The 23,021-nt window shown below is 40.1% G+C and overlaps 3 protein-coding genes across 5 annotated transcripts; 2 read left to right on the top strand and 1 right to left on the bottom strand.

Annotated features, from left to right (window-relative positions):
* Positions 1 to 1,764: 1,764 nt before the first annotated feature.
* On the top strand, positions 1,765 to 12,731 carry rela (v-rel avian reticuloendotheliosis viral oncogene homolog A). Of its 2 annotated transcripts, none has more exons than XM_031759587.2 (11): positions 1,765 to 1,930; positions 3,685 to 3,720; positions 3,899 to 4,032; positions 5,080 to 5,225; positions 6,279 to 6,370; positions 6,726 to 6,860; positions 7,455 to 7,559; positions 10,220 to 10,435; positions 10,519 to 10,599; positions 10,710 to 10,781; positions 10,956 to 12,731. In XM_031759587.2, the coding sequence occupies exons 1-11, from the start codon at positions 1,924 to 1,926 to the stop codon at positions 11,762 to 11,764; spliced, it is 1,833 nt and encodes a 610-aa protein (XP_031615447.1). In that variant the 5' UTR covers positions 1,765 to 1,923; the 3' UTR covers positions 11,765 to 12,731. The 2 variants fall into 2 exon arrangements, with proteins under 2 accessions (XP_031615447.1, XP_031615448.1); XM_031759588.2 differs by having other exon boundaries at positions 10,959 to 12,731.
* On the bottom strand, positions 12,717 to 14,604 carry c3h11orf68 (chromosome 3 C11orf68 homolog). 2 transcript variants are annotated; one of them, XM_031759590.2, is made up of 2 exons: positions 14,452 to 14,604; positions 12,717 to 13,977 (listed from the first exon to the last, which is right to left on the bottom strand). In XM_031759590.2, the coding sequence occupies exon 2, from the start codon at positions 13,932 to 13,934 to the stop codon at positions 13,191 to 13,193; it is 744 nt and encodes a 247-aa protein (XP_031615450.1). In that variant the 5' UTR covers positions 13,935 to 13,977; positions 14,452 to 14,604; the 3' UTR covers positions 12,717 to 13,190. The 2 variants fall into 2 exon arrangements, with proteins under 2 accessions (XP_031615450.1, XP_031615451.1); XM_031759591.2 differs by having other exon boundaries at positions 14,447 to 14,557.
* A 299-nt stretch (positions 14,605 to 14,903) lies between these two features.
* Positions 14,904 to 22,612, top strand: drap1 (DR1-associated protein 1 (negative cofactor 2 alpha)). Its single transcript, XM_031759593.2, has 7 exons — positions 14,904 to 15,096; positions 15,690 to 15,762; positions 15,968 to 16,061; positions 17,195 to 17,320; positions 18,266 to 18,356; positions 18,455 to 18,543; positions 21,184 to 22,612. The coding sequence occupies exons 1-7, from the start codon at positions 15,055 to 15,057 to the stop codon at positions 21,371 to 21,373; spliced, it is 705 nt and encodes a 234-aa protein (XP_031615453.1). The 5' UTR covers positions 14,904 to 15,054; the 3' UTR covers positions 21,374 to 22,612.
* Positions 22,613 to 23,021: the final 409 nt, after the last annotated feature.

Genomic DNA, 23,021 nt, shown 5'->3' on the forward strand with positions numbered 1-23,021 from the left:
TACGCCTCATTCAACTACGCCTCGGATATTTTAGTTTCTAGAGAAGAAAGGAGAACAGTGGACAGTTTTTTTTAATTTGAAAACATAGTAATCATATTCATAAGTTTCACGTACTTTTTTTCCTCCTCATTTTCTAATTCAAGCCTCAAATTCAGCTAATGCTATATAAAGTATGGCTCAACCATAAACATCGTGATATAAGGGTACAAAAATGTATTTGTATTAGAAAATAAGGGTAACCAAACAAACAGATGCTCAATTACATATTCACTGCATTTTCTTGCTTTTTACCTGTGATTTTCGATTGCGTTGAATGCGTCAGCTTATCCAGGGCTTCTTACAGCAACAATCATAATAATAACGATGCAAAAATTACCATTAGATATACTCTATTTATAATGAAACATCGTTTACCCTAAGAAAATCTGGATAAGTTTTCATTTTCACCACATTCTATCAAAGGACAGGTGTCCTAAAGGCCCTGATTTATTCACCTCGAGCGCCCCCTTCTGGTCAGGATATGTCAACACTTTAAGAGTAATGGTTTTGATATATAAATATTGTTTACTGATTCTGAGAGCAAAATTAGTCCTTTATTCACGTTACTTTGTCTTCAACTGGACTAAAACAACATGGTGAAATAATCGTTGATTAAAAAAAGAAAGAAAAAAAGAGTTTGAAGCCCTATCACTATTATCACACTGTATTAAGTAGACACTGATTTCTAGTGCAACCAGCAGACCAGAAACTTGTAACGTAAGACCGTGTGTGAAGGACAGGCCAGAAAAACACAGCAGCTGGTAAACTTGAGATCTGTATGTTGTGTCTGTTTACAGAGAGAAGAGGCCGAGAACCGACAGACAGGAAAAAAAGTGAGTTGGATCTTAATCTTAAGGCTCTTCCAGGTTATGACTCAAGCCAAGAGTTATGTTATTGCCTCTCCCACTCACTTATTTTTCAGTTTCTTTCAAGTGCGTCACTGGGTATTTCCGCACTGTTTTGAGTGGGTGGTGGCAAGTTGCACTGCAGAGAGAAGGCAGAGGTCTGCAACTGGATCAAGCTAGCCACAGCGCCGGAAACGACGCAATTTTCCCTCTTCAAAATAAGAGCATGTAGTTTCTTATGAGCAATTGCTTGTCCCTTGCAAAGAGACCAAAGTCTTAAAATAAGTAACGCACAATTGGCATACACTACTCCTATTACACCACAGTTCTGCTATACTAATGTGATTATAGTAATTATTATTATGGCACAACAAAAGCGTGAAAACCATGAAGACAAACTATTGATAATTTTGGACTTGGTAAAGGCAGTAATGTATGCTTTAAAAATAAAAAATAAACCAAGCTATTGTTCTCTTCACAGCTATTTCCGTTATCTTGGAAATTACCCCCCGAAAAAAAAAATCTGCCATGTTTTGATTTTGTGAGTTCACTACAAATTTGATTCATTTATTTAACATTTAGTGATAAAGCTAATAGCTGCCTACGTAGTAAATAAAAGGTGTTATCCAATTTCAGATTCTGCATTTCTAATAAACGTGGCACAAAAACAATGCCTACTATGTGAGAAAAAGACATCGCAATGAAGAGAACAAAGCACGTACTGTGCAGTTGCTGCAACTTGGCGACAGGTGTGTTGCACAAAAAATAAACAGAAAGTTGCAACACATCGCTCCCCAAATAGATGTTACTTACCGGAAACCCCGTGAGCATGAACGTAACTATCCCTGCGGCTTTACTAACTGTACACTCTCGTACACAGACGTAGGTGGAGCGAAGGAGGCGACAGAGCGGCTCTGTCAAGAACTTCGTGGAGTCTGTAGTGCCGTGTTTCCTGCTCTTTTTTGGCTTTAAACAAGATACAAATTATTGAGAAACAGCGGGGGATATCGAGGAGCGTGAGCTGGACTTGGACACAGCTATGGACCGTAAGTGAAGCTGCTTTTATTTACTCATCTCAGACACGGGAGGTGAAACTGTACAGGGAGTTGTTTTGCGCACAAGGGAAAGCCCCGCTATCATTGGGTTTTGCGCCAACAGGAGGAGTCTGTTCCCGGATACTAAACTAACGTACAGACAGAAGTTTGACTTAACTTTGGTTTATCGCATACATGTGAGATAGCTGAGAGAAACTTGATGTTTAACTGAATGAATTTCTCAACGTGTGGACAACTCAACTGGCACGAGCGGAGCGAACCAAACGGTCTCGCGCTGCCAAGAGGCCCGTGGGGTTTGTCCACTTGAGAGATTTCCTTCTAGCCACTGAAACTTCGTTCGGAAGTCTCGCCATTTAATGTTTTTCTGTTTGTAAGTGGAAATGCTCTTTGTGAATCACGCTCTCAAAAGCTTATCAGTCACAGTGAATAGTGTATTTTAAATTCGGCCTGGTTAAAACCACCGTATAACGTTCTTTTCAATAAAAAAGTCTCGTATTTAATTGGGCGACGCTGCTAGCAACCGCCCACACCGGCTTTAATTGACAAAAACGGTTCCGATAGGAAATTGTGGTAATAAGCTCTGTGTTCAGGAGAACACGTGTATGCAGATACTGTGAAGATTTCACAGCCGCCCCCGTTTCTATTTTATTCCATATATACCTTTGCCTTTAGGCTAAACCATAAACAAACGACATTTTATAATGGAGTTCTGTTGACTTCCTATGTTTAGAGTGCAGCCATACTTTATGCAAATGTTATAACCCTTAAAATAGATTATGTTTGTTGATAAGTGTCACTTATCTCTGTCTTGGATGTGGATATTGGCACGACAAACAGCCATCATCTGACTGAGCATCATAAAAAGTATGTCCCTTTGTTCGGTCAGTAAAAATGAAAGTGATTCTAGCAACAGTATCGAAGACCTCAGGTGTGATGCTCTTAATTCAGTCATTAATGATCTTTCGATCATTGTGGGTATGTGCTTTCACTTTCACATCATCCAGACTCAGTAAGTAGAAAAGACTGTCTTTCACATAAGTGGTCAAAATGCAGTCATTACAGACTTATGTCATCCATTTTTTTAAAATGTTTGTTTGTTATTTTTAGTCTTGACTTTGGGGCTTTAGGCAGCCTCTTCATTCAATATTATTCTGGCATTTTAGGTATGATCAGAACCTAAAAAGCAAGAATAATGTCTTTGGGCTGAAGCTAGAAAGCAAACATGTTACAGCATGGAAAGGACTCTACTCAAGCTTTTGAACTGAACCAGTCCTGCCTGCTGATGGGTGGAGCTTTGATCAACTCATCCAGTGTCACACCTTACTTATTGCCTGAAACTGGAGTGCTCCCTGCACTAAAGGCTTCCAGCAGCAAAGCTGGTAACCTGACACCAATATTAAAAGCCCTGCCTGTCATTGTTTGCCTTTTTCTGCACTTCGTCTCCTTCTCGGTAGCTTTGCAGGCAAGTGGTTTATGACAACCAGAGATTATATTTAGCTGGGAGGCCCTTGTATCTCGGCGTCCTTCGACCCCGTTGGACACTGCACTCTCTTGTAGAATTCCACCCTGACCTCACCACAAATGACAAACTCTGACTAAACCACAAATATGCAACAAATCTGTTTTCTATTATTTTTGTCATCTCCACCACCACTGTGTGCTTCCTCGTGTAAGTCGTAGATGGAAAACCTGCAGTTTTTCTCAATAAGTTGGTTAAATTCCGTTCTTGTTTCTGTTCATCACAGCTGGATATGGATGGAGCCTTACCCCGCTCAACCAGGGTAAGCGCACTTTCCTTTTTAAAAAGAATTACTGATGTTCTCTGCAGTGATTTCATGAGTAAACATTTCTACCCTCGGGTGTAGTGACGATCAATGAGGCTGTATCTGTGTTGACACACTGACACACGTAAAGCAGTATTTCACAATGAGCACACAATGCCTTTGCTTTCCTCAACAGCTCCCTACATAGAGATTATCGAGCAGCCAAAGCAAAGGGGGATGAGATTTAGGTACAAGTGTGAGGGACGGTCTGCTGGCAGCATTCCCGGAGAAAAAAGTAATGACACCACTAAGACCCACCCAGCAATCAAGGTGTGTTGGTTCATTCGATTCATTAAATATCATTTACGTTACAGATAATATACACATTGGTGAAGATTTAGGTGCATGCAACCACAGCAACTGTTTCCATAGTGACTCATGTATGTCAACTGTACATTTATAGTGGAGAAGGTCAGTGCTGAAAAATGCTTTCTCCAGCTGAAACATCTGTTTTTCTTGTTGAATGTTAGGAACACAGACTGTATATGTGTGATGGATGTAGCAAGCCCAATTAAAGGGAGCTAAAATATTTTTTTACACCAGCTGCTAGATTTAAAAGGACAAATACATTTGAATTTCAATAAAACAACACTTCTTACATCTCTTTTCATACAAGAAATCCAATATTGTTCATAAAATACTATCCTTTTTCTAGGATAAGGATAATCAGACGTTAGAAGTTTAGTTAAATCACAACAGAATGTACACGTGTGCATAAGAAGCAGCTGCTTATAGGTGGTTGTTGGTAGAAATTCTCTGCTTTGCCTCATTTCATGTAAAAAAAAAATATAATATATATATTTTGTTGATCATTTCAATTGAAAACGTAATTTCCAGAAGAAAACATTTTTCCTACAATATCGGCAAAATTAATTCTGGACTATGAAAGAATGGAGTGATGTTATCAGCTAACGCTAACAAGCTTAGTTTGCAAGTTGCATCTGTTAGTACAAATTCATAAACCCAAACTGAAGAATGGACCTGTTGGATGTGCACTTAATGCAGATAACTTATATTAAAAATGCCCTAGAAGGCATCAGTACTATAAACATAGTTGAGATGTCCAGTTCGTTAACTTAAATTAATGGGGTGAAGCATTGCAAACAACTTAGTCATAGACCCTAAAATGAACAGCAGCCCCAGTTACTCATCAGACTAACGTTTGTGTATCAGAACCTGTAATTCTATTCTGCAAGTTGCATGCAGTGAGTTGGTTTAAGCAGTAGACAATGCTGCGGGCTAGAGCAGTCCTCACCTCATCTCAAGTGCCCTTATGGCTGAACCTTCTATCAGTAAAGCTCAGTTTTTTATGGACAGGTGCACAACTACAACGGCCCCCTGCGTGTTCGCATCTCATTGGTGACAAAGAACGCACCCTACAAGCCTCATCCTCATGAGCTGGTTGGAAAAGACTGCAAACATGGCTACTATGAGGCTGACCTGCAGGAGAGACGAATACACAGGTAGGACTAGTTTGAATGTGAAGATAAAATCAGATACTTCAGAGAAACCTAAAAGAAAAACAGCAATACGGAGCGCTATGGTGTCTCGAGGAAAACTACAGTTTCAGGCTAATGCAAATTGGAGTTTTGCAGTGACTGACCTAGATAAGCCCTTGATCGGTTCTGGAAAATGACGTGTGTACTGTCACCTTGGTAAAACTCTTTGCCAGCTTCATGCTGGGTGTCCAGATGAGCAAAAAATTAACAGAATACTTCACAAAAGAGTTAACTTTTCCTCTGTATTACAATCAAAACAAAATTTTCACAAGTTGGAAAAAAACCCCAAATCATTCCCACTTTGGTTCTGAAGTGGAAATAATGACTGTTAAGATATGTTGAAACCTACTGAACCCATATACTTGGCAAGACATGACAGTTTTTTTCTGTCTTTATTGAAACAGTGACAAAAGTCAAACAAAGCACCTTGTACTGCAGACAGATGTGTGCACTGTGATTCAACATGAGCAAGTGCATGCTCTTATGTTAGGCAATTGTTTTCCACACTAAACAATTTATCCTGATTATTGCTCTAGATCACCACACGAGTTATAAAAGGGAAACCGTTACACTGTTATTTCCAATTACAGTCTCCCTGGAGTCTAAATCCATAAAATATCATGTTAAATAACCAAGAAAAGTACATAAAACATCTGTATGCTAGGAACAACTTTTTTTAATTGATAAACTATATTTGACCGTGACTAACAATAATAATAATAATAATAATAATATTAATGACTTAATTACTAAGTGGTCATTACTTCTTTTTACCCTCTAGAAGGATCAGGTTGGGTTATAATGCAGGCACTGGACACAAGCAGTTCAAACAGAGTCAGGAGTACAGCTAGTATAAAGGAAGATATGGGGTAGAAGTCAAGAACAGCAAATACTTCAGGAAGTAGCAGTGCAATGCCTACTAGTTCATTAACCGAAAAAGTAAACTGGGTCAAAAGATCAGTGAATGTACTGTGTTGCTAGATGTCTAAAAAGTTGTTTTGTTTTTTGTCCGTTCAGTTTTCAGAACCTGGGTATACAGTGTGTGAAGAAGAAGGATGTAAATGAGGCCATCACTTGTAGACTGCAGACAAACAATAACCCCTTTAACAGTAAGTGGCCATAGTTAGAGATGAGTCTCCACCACAGATTTCAGTGACTGGCATATGTTTATGTTAACTGCTTTTGTCCTTAAAGGATATGATAACATCATTTTGGAGGATAATTGTGATCATATGTTTAATTTGGATTACTGACTTCTTCTCATACAACAGCTATGTGTTTACTTCTGTATGGTCAACTCTTAATAAAACAACACTAAGCAAATTCTACTTCATGTTTGTTTATGAGACGATAGTGGGTGGTGGCTGTGTGCTAAACAGTAGTATGACAGGATGCAGTGGTTTGCCTGAGTGTTTTATTGTCTGTTGCGTACCACGCCCTTTTCCTTCTCTTTCTTGGATACAGTTCCTGAGGCTAAGGTGTGGGAGGAAGAGTTTGACCTAAATTCAGTCCGGCTTTGCTTCCAGGCCTCCATAACTCTCTCTACAGGGGAGCTCTATCCTCTGGAGCCTGTTGTATCACAGCCCATCTATGACAACAGTGAGTTGAACACAGCACACGTGAACAGAAATCCATATGCACCACATTAGCTGATACACATATTTCTTATATTTTACTAATATAAGGTAAGCTGCTTACAGTAAGTATTGTACCCTGTAGAGAGGCAAGTATCAGTTTGAGCTCTCTGTACGAGCACGTTCACACGTATAATCACGAATATAAAACTCCTAAACGTCCTGCAGCCTTCCATGCCCTCAGAGATTCTCTGTTCCTCTTTGCAAATTAATGTTTCCTCTCAGTTTGAAGGTATTTACAAGAAATAGACATCACCACAACTCAGATTAGTGAAATTGTCCCATTTATCAGCTGCTCAGATTCACTTGAGAATCAAATAGATACATCTGTCTGTTTCTCCAAGCAGCTGAATAATTAAAGTTTAATGGCAATTGTCTGTGTTTAACAAAAAAAAAAAGTAGACAAAGTAAGCCAAATATAACTGAGACGTTAGCCACCCAAGTATCGGAAGTGCCAGCCAGAGCGGGCCTCACTGTGCATTTAGCATTTGTGTGATATATAAGTGTTGCACTACCATTGTGTTCATCGGCACATAAAGGCTTTTTTTCTGTCTTGCAGGGGCTCCAAACACAGCAGAGCTAAAGATCTGCAGAGTCAACCGCAACTCTGGAAGCTGCAAAGGAGGGGATGAAATCTTTCTGCTGTGTGACAAAGTGCAAAAAGGTACAGTGTTACTGTACAGATACCGAAAGAGCACAGCGGTACCCAGCACAACTAAACCTACACTTTCATACTGAATAATCCATAAATAGAACTCAGGACTGAGTAAGCAGATGTAAAACTTGCAATACATGTAGAGCGGAAATGGTGTAAGTCCTTTACACCCACAGAAGATTGTGTGAGAAGAGAAGAAGTTAGAAGCAAGTGGTCTCAAAATAGACGCATGACTCACTTAATAAAGTATACTATATGAGGTGACTGGGTTTCCATTTTTTACAGCAACTGTCATTGCTAAGTTTCCTTCTTCAAAACAGCAGATGTGCTAATTGTAATGGATATATTAAAAAAGTTTAAAAAAAGGCAGACTACCTGGGATTACACACTAAACTGACCCGTCCTATATCATAATGCAACTTACAAACACGTGTTAGAGATACATACTGAGGCTTTCAGTGCTCATTTCCCCTTTAAGTTACAGCAAGTCCACTTTTTTACTGGACATACGTGGTTAGCCAACCTCAAGCAGAGCAAGACCGTGTCTTCTTAGAGTCAACCTCAGGATATCTTATTCAAATAAAATTTTCTGTATTTCTTAATCAATCGACTGGTCACAGGGAAAAAATCTGTTATTTCCAGATTAACAAAATCAGCTTTACCCTCTTTCCCCTAAAATAGAGTTTAAAAAAGCTTTTTTATCTGGAAGTTTTACTTCTACCACCGTCTTTACTGTTGCAAATTATCCGACAGATTCCACTTCAGAGGAACAACTGAGGAATAACACGATTGTGTTTGTCCAAAGCAGTGAGTTTTTGTTGCTGTTCAGATACAGAATAGGCTGCTAGCTGATGCCAGAGTCAACAAAGCTGCCACTGGTTGAACATACGTAGGTCAAATATGCCAATACTGATATGTCTATGCTCAAATTCTCAAGCAATAAACACAGAAATTGTTTGAACATCATAATACAGGTCACGAGTAATACAAAGATTTACTAGTCTCTTTGACCATGTGTGTTACTCCTACGTCTTCTTTGGCATGCTGTGACTTAGATTTTCTAAGTAAATATGTAGTGAACATTAAGCTTATAGACGTTAGACAGCGCAGTCTCAATACTGCCCATTGTACAGTCAATGAGAATATTCTTGAGTGAGTGCACACTGACTGCTAATTTTTCTCTTTCTAATGTCGGGAAACTGAAAACTGAAATTTGTCTGGGCTAACTGTAGATAAGGAAAGATAAATAATGGCTCAGTCTTGAAAGTCGATTGATTAATTACTTTTCTCATTATGAAAGTAACACCAGCAACTCTACAGTGAGAAATTTGTCCTGATGAGATCTTATCAACAAAACAGTCTATCATTCATTCAGACAGCAGCCATTGTTATATTATTTATTTATTGATTTAATATTGTAATATTACATTTGGTGCTGGAAATCCCATGTTTTATGAATTCTTTGGAACCAGATCATTCTATTTTCTAGTCAATGCTTTCCATTAATAGACTTTAAAGCTACATTAATCAAGATATTACACTATAATACACTACACTTACACTTTAATAATTCATCAAAGGACTGTCTTAAATGAGAAAAGGTGTAATTTGCTAGAATAAAGTCTCCATGATGATCAGAGGAAGTATTTTATTGTGTTGGTTTTCCTGTCTGCAAACTTTGAACTCACTGAGGTTGTTTTCAGTTGCAACAGGCAGCAGGTCTCAGCGGCAATGAGAGAAAAGTAGTGACAAGGACTTGATTTAGGTGGACACAAAGATGACTCCAAAGGAGTGCTAATGTTAGCTGCTAGGAAACTGCTGGAGGTGATGATGGAAATATAAAAAAAATGTTTACTGCAGCATCAAGTATGCATTTCGGAAACCTCAGGGTTCAGACTGTGCCTTTGTTCCACATGTGGGATTTTGTTGCATCTCATGGTAGCTGCTGTGTGTAACACAATGCAAAACAGTCACCTAATCTGTTTTTGTACTGAATAAAAGCTTTCTTCTTCTCCTCATTCTTTTCCAGTTTCCTAAGAACTTAATGAGAAGCTGTAACTGCTGCTGTCTGCACATACTACCTTTGAAAATAGAATTCTATTTTCTCAAGTTTCTGTACAACAGTTTCTTTTAAAGTGATCACTTTATGTTCATTGTGAAAGCCTTTTTTTTTTCTTCCCTCACTTATCTGCTGCTGTTTGATCATGGCAGGCATATATGCTTTGTATTTTGGATGTGGGTGCTCCCCTGAGTACCATTTGATACATCTTAAACTGCATACACATTGCATCATTGCAAAAAAAGATTGTGAGAAGGCTGAATTTTGTACTAGTTCATCTCTTGGTCCTGCTGTCTCTGGGAGCCTGTCACACAGCTACTTTCACAGTGAGCGGAGCTGTCACATATCTGCTTTGAACATTAAACCCTTTTAGTTTAGGTTTAACAACTGAAGCTGGCTGCGAGCCTTCTAAGTTGTTGTTATACTGGAGTGTTGCGTGGCAGCAAATGTGATGCAACACCCCCGGGGTCTTTTCTCTGTTAATCAAAAACATCAGATCTGCTTTTGCACCGAAGCTGGCGAGTTAGTGCCCGATTATCTGATTATTCTTTTTGAGTTCATCACCAGCTGCAGTATGTTGTTACATTTGCCATTTTCTGTTCCCCTGCAGAGGACATCGAGGTGCGTTTCTTCCAAGACTCCTGGGAGGGGAAGGGCACTTTCTCCCAGGCTGATGTCCACAGGCAGGTGGCCATTGTGTTTCGCACACCGCCCTATCGTGACACTAACCTCACTGAGCCAGTGAGAGTCAAGATGCAGCTCCGGCGGCCCTCTGATCGAGAAGTCAGTGAGCCAATGGACTTCCAGTACCTGCCATCAGATCCAGGTAAAAGACATTATATGCGGGAAAATGTACTGAGTATGTGTATCATTTCTCAAATTTAAACTTTATCATTTCCACCCCTGCAGATGAATACAGGCTGAGTGAGAAGAGAAAGCGGACAGGAGACATGTTCCAGAACCTGAAGCTAGGGCCCTTGCTATCTAGTGGTACGTTGATAAGATTTTTTTTTTTTCTGTCAGCTGAGCATAGTGTAATTGGATAATGGTTACACTGTTGTAACTGCACGGTATTATAAACACGTCTTCTGACATTTCAGTGACCACTCCACAAGATAGACAGCACCTAAACCCATCAAGGAGAAAGCTGACAGCCAAGCCTCCACAAGCTGGTGAGTCTGTTTCAGATGTTCCTTCCTTATTTGAACTCATTTGAAGACATACAGACATCTCCTCATCTTCCTTTCTTAAGGCAGTTGAGTCATTAGCGGTGAACTTTGTGTATGTGAAATATGTGAGAAGGATTTTCTGCAGTGAGTTCTCAAATCACTTGTTTGTGTTTGCAGCAGCTGTGGTGCCTACTGGTCCCCTTGGGGCAAAATCACATACCCAATACTTCCAACCTGGCCAGCTATTTTCAGAGCAGACAAAGGTAGAAGCCTCTAACATGTCAGCAGCTCCTACCAACCAGTGGAAGATGACAGGCCTGGGCTCCCAACCAAAAGCAAACCCAGTGTCTAGCTTTTCAATGAACCCATCACCGGCCACCGTCTCCTCTACCATCGCTTCCACTTCCAATCAGGACTACTCAACGGTCAACCTGTCAGATCTTCATGAATTCTTCCCCAACATTTCCTCGACTATCACCCAGCAGGAGCCCTCAGCTTCTCAAATAAACTTGGCCTCCTCACAGACAAGCAACTCCTTCGCCCTCCAGAGCACTCAGTTCCGGGCGGACCCAACACTTGTGGATGACGATATCCCAGATTTCCCTAGCTTCACTGAAGGCCAGGTCCCAGTCAACCTGGACAGCCTCAACATGGATGACTTGGAGGATCTTCTGAACCCCCAGCTTGTTGGTGTAAATCATCCTTCATGTCATCAGACTGGCCCTTCAGCCTCCTCTACCGCTGCCCAGACTAGTGCAGCACCTCAGAACACTTCTGACCCTGCCAGCACTCCAGGAAGCACTTGGATGAATTACCCCAACAGCATCGTGCATCTGCTCCAGAACGAAATCATGACAGACAGCAGACCCAATAACAACCAAATGCTCGAAGACTTCGATGAGTTGATGTCTGCAGATGAGGACCGTCTTATTTCCATTTTTAACAGTGGAAGCCAAGCTGGGTTTGTGTCAGGACACCCGACTTAAAGTTTGTTTCATTTTTCCAAAGACCAGTTGTATCTTCCCCTGTGGCCATCAGGACTAAAACTTCTTTATTATTGTAAGGCAAAAAAGGAAGTAGGCAGGAGACCGAATGTAGCAGCACTGCTCACTGTGGACACACTTCTTAAAATACCAGCAATGACTTTATGGTATTCAGTCTGACGCCTTGCCCAGTCATATAGTTTGTCTGATAAATTACAAAACCCATAATGTAGGTGATCAGATTTCATGCCCTGTGAAACCCATGTCCAGCATCTGTGACTAAATGTTTAGGTCACTGTCAACATATTGATGGTGGAGACAGATTCTCCAGCGAATGTTTTAAGAAGACAGACAGCATGGGTACTTTGATAAAGGTATCCGGTGTGGTGATTATTTTTGGAACATGTTAAGCATGTTTTTGTACTGTTATTTGAACAATTTTGCTAGCTGTAGCCACAAAAATGTGCAGCTTTTCTCTTTTTTTGTCTTTATACAAAAGGGTTCGTATATATGTAATCAGATCTAGAGGTAAGTCTACACAGATTATGTCCGTTCTTAAAAATCATCTCTTTGGATTGCACCGTTGTTTTCTGAAGGTTAACACAAACTATCTGAATGTTCTAGAAACAAAATGAAGGTGTACATTTATCAAACAAGCAACATTACTATATACGTGCTTATACTAGAGATTGTGCTTTTTATCTGGTAATAGTTTCCACTGCTCTGTAATCAGTTTTTCTACACTTATTTTATCAGTAATGGCTGCATTTTAACTCAACTGTTTCAGACTTGCTATACTCTGCAGTAAGGTGCTTTACTGAAATGTAATTATGTTTTTACATGTATTATGAAAGTGGATCGTACTATAATTGTGCTTTTTTTTTTTTGAGAATGAGACTAACTTTGTCAACATTCAAAACACTGTTTTGGCAATAAATACCACAACGTATAAAGATGATTTTCAAAAGAATATTTTACTTTGCAACTCTGTAACTGTTATACAGTACAAAGGAAAAAAAAATAAAGCCGAACGCAAGAGACAAATGTAAAATAGCAACAAGGAGTGCTTCACTGGATCTTCTGAAAATGTGCATACAAATCAAGGACGTTAGTCTTCTTCCCGTCACTCGAGCCTGTTAGAATCTTGTTAGTACTACTATTCTTGCTTATGTATACAATATTTTCAATACAAAAAAATCAAAGTGTTTCAGGTCATTCAGAAAATTTTACAACACAAAAAGGAGAGACAAATTTAGTGGGGGGTTTTTCTAAAAAAAAAAAAAAAAGGAAGAACTTGTGATCAGAATTCAACCAATGATGTTCTAAATAGTTGCAGGCAGAGGACTGTACTGTCCAACCCATCTCCTGGGATCATCACGCACCTCTTCACATACTGTTACAGCAAAGCTCCTCTCTTGGTCTGAGTAGCTTATGTTACCTCAAGATTGGTAACTTTGTTGATGATGTGGGAACGCCTGGGCACACACTCCAGGTCGAACTTGCTCTCGTATATGGTGGGGCAAACATTCCAGCGGTTGTTCCGATAGATTCCCAGGTATGTATACACATCTGGCTTGTAGGAGAGAGGGCATTTGACCCCTGTGGCACGAATGACTGAATCCAGCCTTATGACCTCATTCTCATCAGTGAAGTTCTGGTTATAGGCACAAATGACCTGCTTGCCCTCTGCCTTGCGGTCAAATGGGGTGACTTTAACGAGTGAGATCTTGCCATCTAGGGCTGCTCTGGCCACACATTCCCAAGCATGGTCCAACTTGAAACCAGTGTCCAAGTGCATAAGCCACTTGCCTGAGAGTACCCTATGGTTCAGGGCCAGCTCCCTCACTGTCTGGAAGGTGACAGGCCGGGAACTCGCCAAAAGTTTCTCCCAACTCTCCTGGAGTCCTGTGACATCCGCACCACTGGGGCAGTGGTTTGGGCCCACCACAGCAATCCACCCCACAGGGCTGACGCCACCCTCCTCGTCTCCAAATCTGGACACTTGGGAGGGCCTGTTACTCTCCAACCAGCCATCAAACTCGGATCTGGGAGTTCTTCTAGAGTCAAAAACAATCCAGGGGTCCATGTCTGCAGCCATGGCTTCAGCAGCGTAGGTCTCTGCAGCAAAGGGGGTCCTCATCTCGCCATCAACAGGGCCCTCTTCTTCCTCCATAATGGTATAGCAGTTACACGAGTAAACAAGTTCTGAAGCCTTCCTGTTGAGTTGAAGAATGCAGTTATTATTTTTATAAAAACCACTGGTTTAGCCTCTGTGTTAGCTTACAACCCCTTTGCTGTGATTTATTAGCTTACAACCCTGCCAAACTTCGACAGAAGTGGACAACTGAATTGCTTATGAATGCTAATAGCTAGCCTGCTACAACAGCGAAAGTTAGCGTTTCTCTACCACTGATTCTGTTTCACACTAAAGCTGCTATCGACCCCAGTGTACCGCCTACAGCTGACATGTCAAAGAACACGTAGAACAGCTTTCTGACTGCTTTAGCCTTGTTGTAGCTAGCCGACAAGCTAGTCTTTATAAATGTACACGCTCGTCCTTTTAGAGAAACATTAACCATTTCTAGCCAGCTGTTGAATACAACTGACGCTTTAACATTCACAGTTTTCCCATTTAAAACGTAAATAATCGCACGTCGATGTTAAACTTTGAACATAAAGGCTTACTCTACCCGTAGATGTCCAAGTTTGTTGTTCAGTGTTGATCTTCCGCATAAGCACAGCAGCTCCTCCGTATCTAAGAGCCAAAGTCCACTCAGGTGGCTGACAGTTTAACTAATAATTATTTATACATCAATTAAATTTCGTACCTCGTCCACAAATTCGACCGTATGGAACACATGATATAAATATATATTTTTACGTTTTGCTATAACATAATTATAAAAATAAGTTATGTTGTACTAGATTCAGCGACTTTTAAGAAACTTGCATGTTCCTCGGTATGTGTACATGTTAAATATGTAAGTTTCCTACATCAGTGTTTGTGTTTGTTAAGCTTTAAAAAATAAACCTGTTCCATTACTATCGTTAAAGTATTTCGTTTCTTTGCATTTGCGGAACAACATGCGCTCCAACCTGACGGCACGGAGACCCTGCGGAAACAAACTGACCGCACCGAGGAACGAGTGACGAAGACGACGTGCTAACTAGTTAGCCGGATAGCCACCACTATCTGGTGTGTGCGCGGTGGAGGCGAATTTCTGTATGAAATAGAATACGAATATAGCATATATTGTATTTTATTTTAGTTTAGCCACCCAGGTAATTTAATTATGCCCAGCAAAAAGAAGAAATACAACGCCAGATTTCCTCCGGTAAGTTTAAACTGTGCTGAGCCGGTGTCAAAGCAAGCTAACGTTAGCAAAGTGTAACATGGAAAGCTAAGTTCTGTAACTAGCTTAAGTGGAATTCGGCCTCTTTTGTTGCTTAGAGAGCAGACAAGCCATCTAACACTCGCAAACCATTTAGTTTACAAAGCACGTGCCTTAGTGAAAAGTAGTTGATTTCATGAAGTTAGTGACCAAACATCCCCTATATGTCATTAGTTGGTGGTGTACACACATAGCAGGCGTGCTATTTAAGTTGGTCTACTAATTGACGTTGTTTTTAGCATCTCAAGCTAGGCTAAGCGGCACGCAAATAAATGTGAATAAATCCATTCTTTATTATAATAAGCTGCATAATGTATCTACAATCCTCACACTACGTGACTAGTGTAAAAGGAATGATTGCCGTTACTTTGTGGGGACCTCACATTATTCGATGTGGTGTACTGCAAACTCTTTACTAAGTTGTCACTGAATTTCAGTGCGTTTTCACTGAAAATGATTTTTTTTTTTTTAAGGAAAAGAAAATTTTAAGCGTTTCTGTAGACACATGCATAAAAATCGACCTTTTCTCATTTCAGGCAAGGATTAAGAAGATTATGCAGACAGATGAAGAAATAGGCAAAGTGGCTGCAGCAGTGCCTGTTATTATATGTATCCTTTCTGCCTGCAGTCGTCACTGTGCAAGTTTTGTCTTGAATGATAAATTGTAAAAGTCAAAGACTGATTAATAATTAGAGAAAAATGCTTCCTCAGTCTGTTGTGTTGTTGTGTCAAGTTGTCTATTATTGCATGTTTGATGATTTTAAAGTACAAACACACAACTGCTTCACTGTACTTCCCTTATCCAAGATATCAGCGAGAGCCCTGGAGCTTTTTTTGGAGTCGTTGCTTACAAAGGCTTGTCAAGTCACCCAATCTAGGAATGCAAAGACAATGACAACGGCACATCTGTAAGTTCTGTGTTTGTCTTCATTGTGTTGCACTGTGTTGGAGATGAACTTCTTAGGAAGGCAAAGCCATCTGCTGTTCAGATATATGCTGTTCAGGTATATTAGGGTCAGAAAGAGGTAGTTGAAGAAAAGGGGAAAGTTGTTTATATAGAATTGTATTTGTTTTTATTGAGTGTGGCTGAAATGCTGTCAGGCCTTTATTTTCTTTATTTTTAAAGTGGACTCATGGTGAACTTCCAGCTCGATAATTTCATTCTTGGACTTTACTAAAGTAGCTTTGCTTGATTCACATTTAAAAATAACGATTATTCATAATATACACAATACACTTATTTTAAGTCAGTTTTCTTCTGATTAGTTTTAACAGTACAAAGTTCTTTCATCTCATTCAATCAAATTTCACAAAATGGGAATTGTGCAAAATTTCAGGTCTTCACAGTCATTAGTTTACTCAAGAAAATAATCCTCAGTGAAATGTTGAAAATAGGAGTGTTTTTGAATAATTCCCTAGCATAATTTTTTTTCTTTCTCATCTTCCTAAGAAAAAATTGCCTAAAACACTTTAAAGTAGATAATGTCATATTAAAATAGCCCCTCAAAAATGATATTGGAAAATGTCTAAAAACAGCCCTACCATCATCCCTTGAAATATTTTTGAGAAAGCTAATAACAGCCAGGACCTGAAACTTTCTACGATTCCTATTTAGGATGTGTATCCTCCACCTGGAATGTTTTTTCAGGTAAGATGGTGAGGGGAGAAAGCATTTGATGAACTGACAAGGACTGGCCCTATACATTGCAAAAAGATAAATAAATAAATAAGTAAGGAAAATTACTATGAGCCGCTTTTGCAAAAAAAATGGCATCCTGTTACACAGCATGATTTACTGTGTGGTGGGAGCCTGATAGTGCTGTGGAGCACATTTGCAGCACATTGCCGAATCCCTTGTATCTGAAAGTATTTCTGGCCTGTGTAAGACAGAGCCCGCCAAAACAATCTTTCCCTGTGACTCAGACTGTATGTGTTGCTAAAATGAGTATGTACACCATTAAGCTTGCTGTCTTTTTGATACGAGCTTACATTTCACTTGGCAAGTAAGGCTGAGGAGAAAACTGTTCATATTTATTCACAGAAAGCAATGCATTGAGCTGGAGCAGCAGTTTGATTTTTTAAAAGACCTTGTTGCAGCGGTGCCAGACATGCAGGGAGAGGGGGAAGAGAACCACACCGAGGGGGGAGGAGAGAAAGTCCCACGAAGGTAATATTTGCTCACACAGACACCCAAACATGTAGAGAAAGAGTCATGATGCTTTGAAAGCGAAGGAGTATTTCACATACACAGTGAAAACACTCCAGGGTGATATGAGGCAGCCAATCCAGCTGCAGATAATTTGGACTTATTTCATTAAGCAGTTTGTAATTCAGTCTGCTCTGATAAGTGCACACACGCACATCGGTTTAAACTAAAAATGATTCGCACGAACAGACAGAATCTGTGCACGTTATCTTTTCCTCTTCTGGAAATGAGCACTGCTGTAAATTGGAACCGACAGCTGCGATATGTCTATAATCCTTGCAGTGTTACCGTACTCCTATGTTCCTTTAGTTTTGTGATTCTAGATTATCTCCCCCAAAATAACAGAAGAAAATGAAAGAGTTGGCCAGAGCGAAAATTAATTATTGAGGAATTGTAGACAAGAAAATGCAGTATTGACTGTCAGATCAGACACCGGCACCGCAGCTAATTTGTAGCAGAGAGCTTGGCGGGCAATTAGACATGAATTAAATGAGTAAGAGAAGGCTTCTTTTCTCTGAAGACTGCGGCTGATTGGATTCAGATTCAATTCAAAGTGGTCGTAAAACTTGTAATGTTTAGACATTTGGTGTCAGCAAGTGCCTCAGAGTAATTTTCACCAGCAGTATGCGTCACACTGTTCTCCTCTGGAGTTATCTTAAAGTTGCAAGGAGAGGATTTCTGCTTTAAAAAAAGCCACATGTGTTTGTAAGCAGTTGAAAAGTCATTAGATACTATGTTTTTCATTTAAAACATTTTTGTGCACTAAGTTAAACAAATGATTTCTGGTTCCCTCGTCCATAATAGCCCAAGTGTATGTTCTGTTCCATGTGTTGTCTCGTAAACGTTCTTTTGAAACTTTAAACTACTATCACATTTCCTTACACGGTTATTCGTTTTCTTCCTCAGAGGTCGAAAACCAGGGTCTGGTCGCAAGAATGGAGGTGCTGGCGCCAAAGGCAAGGACAAGAAGTTATCTGGAACAGAGTCGGAGCAGGAGGTGTGAGATGATTTACATGTAGAGGCCTGAACCTGTCTATTGTGTTTGTCTGTATGAGGGGAGATGACTCACTGTTGTCTTCCTTGTGATGGAAACAGGACGACAGTGAAGACAGCGAGACAGACGGAGACGACGAGGACGGCTCTCAGTCCAGCACACATCTGCAGGCTCCATCCAGGTTCCACAGGTTTGTGTCCAGATCCACATGAGACGGTGTGTCTGGAAATATCCTCCCAGACTGCAGACTCGGAGAGAGGGAGGGCGTGTTTTTTTTTTTTTTTTTAAACTCTTGCACTGCTCTTCCCTCTGCAAAACAGACTCTCTGATACCAAGATGTAAAGTGATTTACAGCATATGACAAAGGAGGTAGAAGCCCAGAAAATGGTATAGAATTCATGAGAACTACTGAATCATTATAAACAACCCACACACATTTGAGCCATTCAAACACTACATGATGCCCACAAGAGGGCAAACCGATACAGCAAAAGGTGCAAGTAGTTACTTACGCACATTTAGTCCAACATAAACATGTCTACATACCTACACATTACAGAATAAACTAAACAAGTTAGGTCTGGCACCCTGAGTGAGCTCTGCTATGGAACAACATGGAGTGGTGTGGACTGGCATTTATACAGTACATTTCTAGTTTTCAGTATTCTGAGTATTCAAAGCTCTTCAGAATACCGTCCCCATTTATTCTATACTAGCACACTTTCAGCAATTTATCTACACTCAAACTGTGAGACAACACAGCTGGCAGAATTAGCACTTTAAGTTGATTCTTATATCATCTGATAAAATCATTGCAAAAACAGAAGACTCATCTAATCATGGAACAACAATTAAAAAATTCCATGGATATGAATTTGGGAAATGATTAGCAGGGACCTGACGTGTATGAGGCTTTTCCCACTAGCCAAATCACAAGACTTATGCTTCAACCATTCACTCGGTGCAGTTAGGGTTACACTTTTCTGCAGTCTGCTGATTACAGAGCTTGAAGAGCAAATTACTCTTTGTGATTCTGATTTACTTGAGAACTGAGGTTGTGATATTGAAAATGGTAATAAAAACGGTAAATAACCATATAGTGTACTTGGAAAAGTAACGAAGAATGTAGGAAATGTGTTTTATTTCAGTCTTTATTAATTTGGTCAAATTTGCCAACACAGAATAGAATTAAGAGGCTTGTGGAGTCTGAAATGTCTGCAGTACTGTTCCAAGTATTTTCTATTGCTATATTCCATTATTGCACTGTTACAAGCAGATATAATAATATTCAAAACCCAATATGACACCCCCCCTCATATACAACTCTACACTCACGTGCCAGTTTATTAGATACAAATGACTGGGTTGAACCCCATTTTTCCTTCAGATCAGTCTAAATTCTTTGTGGCGTAGATTCATCAAAATGCTGGAAGCATTCTTGAGATTTTAGTCCATACTGACATCAAAGAATGATACCGACTTTGCAGATTTGGCTCTATATCCGTGATCTTCCATTCCCCCACATCCACTGGCAGTCACTGTAGAGGCCATTTGAGTACACTGGACTCATTGTCATGTTCAAGAATCCAGTTTGAGATGATTTGAGCTTTGTGACATGCTGCGTTGTTCTGCTGGAAGCAGCCATCAGAAATGGGTACGCTGTGACCATAAAGGGATGGACATGCTTAGTGACAATACTCTAGTAATGACGCTCAGTTGGTACTAAGGAGCACAAAGTGTACCAATATAATACCCCCCACCCATACAAAAATGGCACCAGAATGAACTTTAGATACAAGCCAGGATGCTTTCATGTTGTTTACACCAAATTCTGACTCTGCCATCCAAATATCACAGCAGAAATCAAGACTGATCAGGGCAATGTTTTTCCATTTGTATTGTACAATTTTGTTGAGCCTGTGTGAAATGTAGCCTCAGTTTCCTTTTCTAGCTGACAGCACCTGGTGTGGTCTTCTGCTGTAGCCCATCTGCTTCAAGGTTTGATGTGTTGTGCATTCAGAGATGTCCGCTCAAATAACGAGTGGTTATTTGAGCTGTTGTTGCTTCTTATCAGCTCAAAGCAGTCTGCCCCTTATCCTCTGACCAAGACATTTTCGTCCAGTGAACTGCCTGCAAACTGGACAGCTTCTAATTTTGGACTGTTCGCTGTAAACTCGGAGAGAATTGTGCAGGAAAAGCCCAGTAGATCAGCAATTTCTCACTAGGCTAGGTTTTTCACTTGACTGGGATGACATTTTAAGACTTGTCTGAAGAAGCACTAATTGGTTGGTAATTACATCAGCAGCAAATCGAGTTCAAAGCTGTCTTATCTCAAGAAATAAACACTCAATTTACTTTACATAATCTTTCAGCTCTGTTTTCGTGTTGTGCCTCCCATTAAGGTGCTGCTATTTGTCTTTTCATTTGTAAGAAAATCTCCAGACAAGCAAACTTTTTTTCTCTCTCAAAAAGTTATATAGTCTCACATTAAGAGCACATAAAGGCATATTTCTATATGACTGGTAACTGCAGCCTGTTAAGAGAGAAATCTGGTGGCTGACATTATGCCAAAAACAGGAAGAGGGCGCTCTTTTCCTACTAGAATCAATAGCCAAACCTTTGCTGGCCTCAAGTTGAGTAAGTTGTACCTGGAGTTCCCTGTAAATATCAAGATTCATTTTGGATATTTAACTCTAAAAATAGTCCATTATTTTTAGTGCACAGTTAATTTGACTAATAATGTTTAAATTTAAAAGGTAGCTTGTGCATAAAATGCACTTGGTTTGACATGACTCCTCAGAGGTTAACACCTGTTCCTGTGCCCCCACAGCTCCAACGCTCCCCCTCAGTATATGCACATGGCCAACATGGTCCCAATGGGCAACATGGCTCCGACGCAACCCCCGGGCACCGTGGCCTTCGCCCCACACGCCTCTATGATGAGCATGGCTCCACCTCCCACAGTCCCTGCACCGCACAAGAACGGGGACGACGACGACGACGAAGATTATGACTCTTAGCTCGTTCTCAGCGCTACACTCACACACTCTCTCATTCTCTTCTAACACACACACACACTCAATGTTATTTTTCAAATTCTTAAGTTGTTTTTCTGGCAGCTGCTGTAAGCAGAGGAGAGAGAGAGACTCTTCATTGCAGCCTGCTGACCAAAAAGCCCTTGACGGCCAGCTATAAGAGCCACCACCACCGCGAGAGACACAAAGCCTGTACATTATGTGTTTTAATTTTCTTTTTCTTCTTTTTTTTTTTTTTAAAGAAACTTTTATTTTATTGTAGAGAAGAATCCAACGAGGATCTTTTTTAACAAGTCAGTCCCTCGATTTTTGACTAGGAAAAATGGCGGTCGTCACCGTTTTTGAAGACACGACAAGCTTGGGCCTCGCAGCTTTTTCTTTTCTTTCTCTTTTCTTTTGGGAACTTTTTTTCCTCAGTTTCCTGTTGTAGACCTGAACATATCAGTCGTTGTCACTCAGATCCTCAGGGTGGCTGAAAGAATCCGTACATAGTAGGCAACAGCACGGTATTTGGAAGGTGATCATCGGAGAGGTTGGTGTCTCACTGCTGAAGTGTTATGACTATGTTATAGATTGGCTGTGATATACAGCTTTTAAGCTGTGAGCTGTACTTCCCGGCTTTGTCACGACTTGCAGCCCAATTGTCCGGCTGTAACATAAATAAGGAAGCAGGTGTATTTTTTACTATACGTTAGCTAGCTCTTTTTTTTCTCCCCCCCAAATGAGTTTCTATTTTTAAGTCGCGTTTTTATCAAGAGAACTGTAAACCTCCACAGCTCTGAAGTCAATCATATCAGCAGGTTAATGAGTTATTGATTATTTGTTGTTCATGACCCTGGCAGAGGTCTGTTACTTTGGCAATTGGATCTTGTTATTATTATTATTACTTTACACGACCATTTAATACCCCTAAATTGCCCATCTGAAGTATATTGTGACTCTTGGACCATATGTTTGTTTTTAAAATCTTTTTTCCTCTATTGTCCTCTCTCATTTCTGTTCTGGCCTCTCCTCCAATTTTGAGTAACTTGCTCCTTTATCCTGACTGTTTTCCTCCCCTTTTTAGATTCTTTTAAATGTGTTGATTGGAAGCAGAGTTGGGGCACCCGTTTATGTGTCAGTCTCAGTATGAAATGGTCGCAAACAGACAGTTGGCACTGTATTGTAAACTTTTAACATTCTTTTTATTTTGTATGTAAAATAAAGTTCATATTTCAATTAAAATGGTCCTTGTATTGGTTTTATTTCTGCATTGGAATTGAGAGCTTGAAATACTTTCCATATTCAATATCGGCTTAAAGGCAAAACCAAAGTACACTTCCTAATATTTCAAAAGCCCTCCACTGTAATTTTTTACCTTCATGGGCGTGGAGTACATCCTTGGTAGTTCCAACTCCTTGCGCTTTGGAATTCTCTGCATTTTCTAATGTGCAGTTTACCTTGGATGCTGTGCATCTGCCGACCGGTGACTCAAGCAGCCTGAAAGACACAGCTTTGCAGTCTCCTGGTATTTAATCAGATAGAAGTGCAAGACAGTACAGGTTTGTGGAAAAGTGAAAGAGGTGATTGTTATCGTGGTCTTGCGTTGTGTTCAGAGTAGCTGGCACACTGTTCATCCAGCCCCCTTTCCTCT

This window comes from Oreochromis aureus, linkage group 3 (assembly GCF_013358895.1).
Source record: "Oreochromis aureus strain Israel breed Guangdong linkage group 3, ZZ_aureus, whole genome shotgun sequence".
Classification (NCBI taxonomy): domain Eukaryota; kingdom Metazoa; phylum Chordata; class Actinopteri; order Cichliformes; family Cichlidae; genus Oreochromis; species Oreochromis aureus.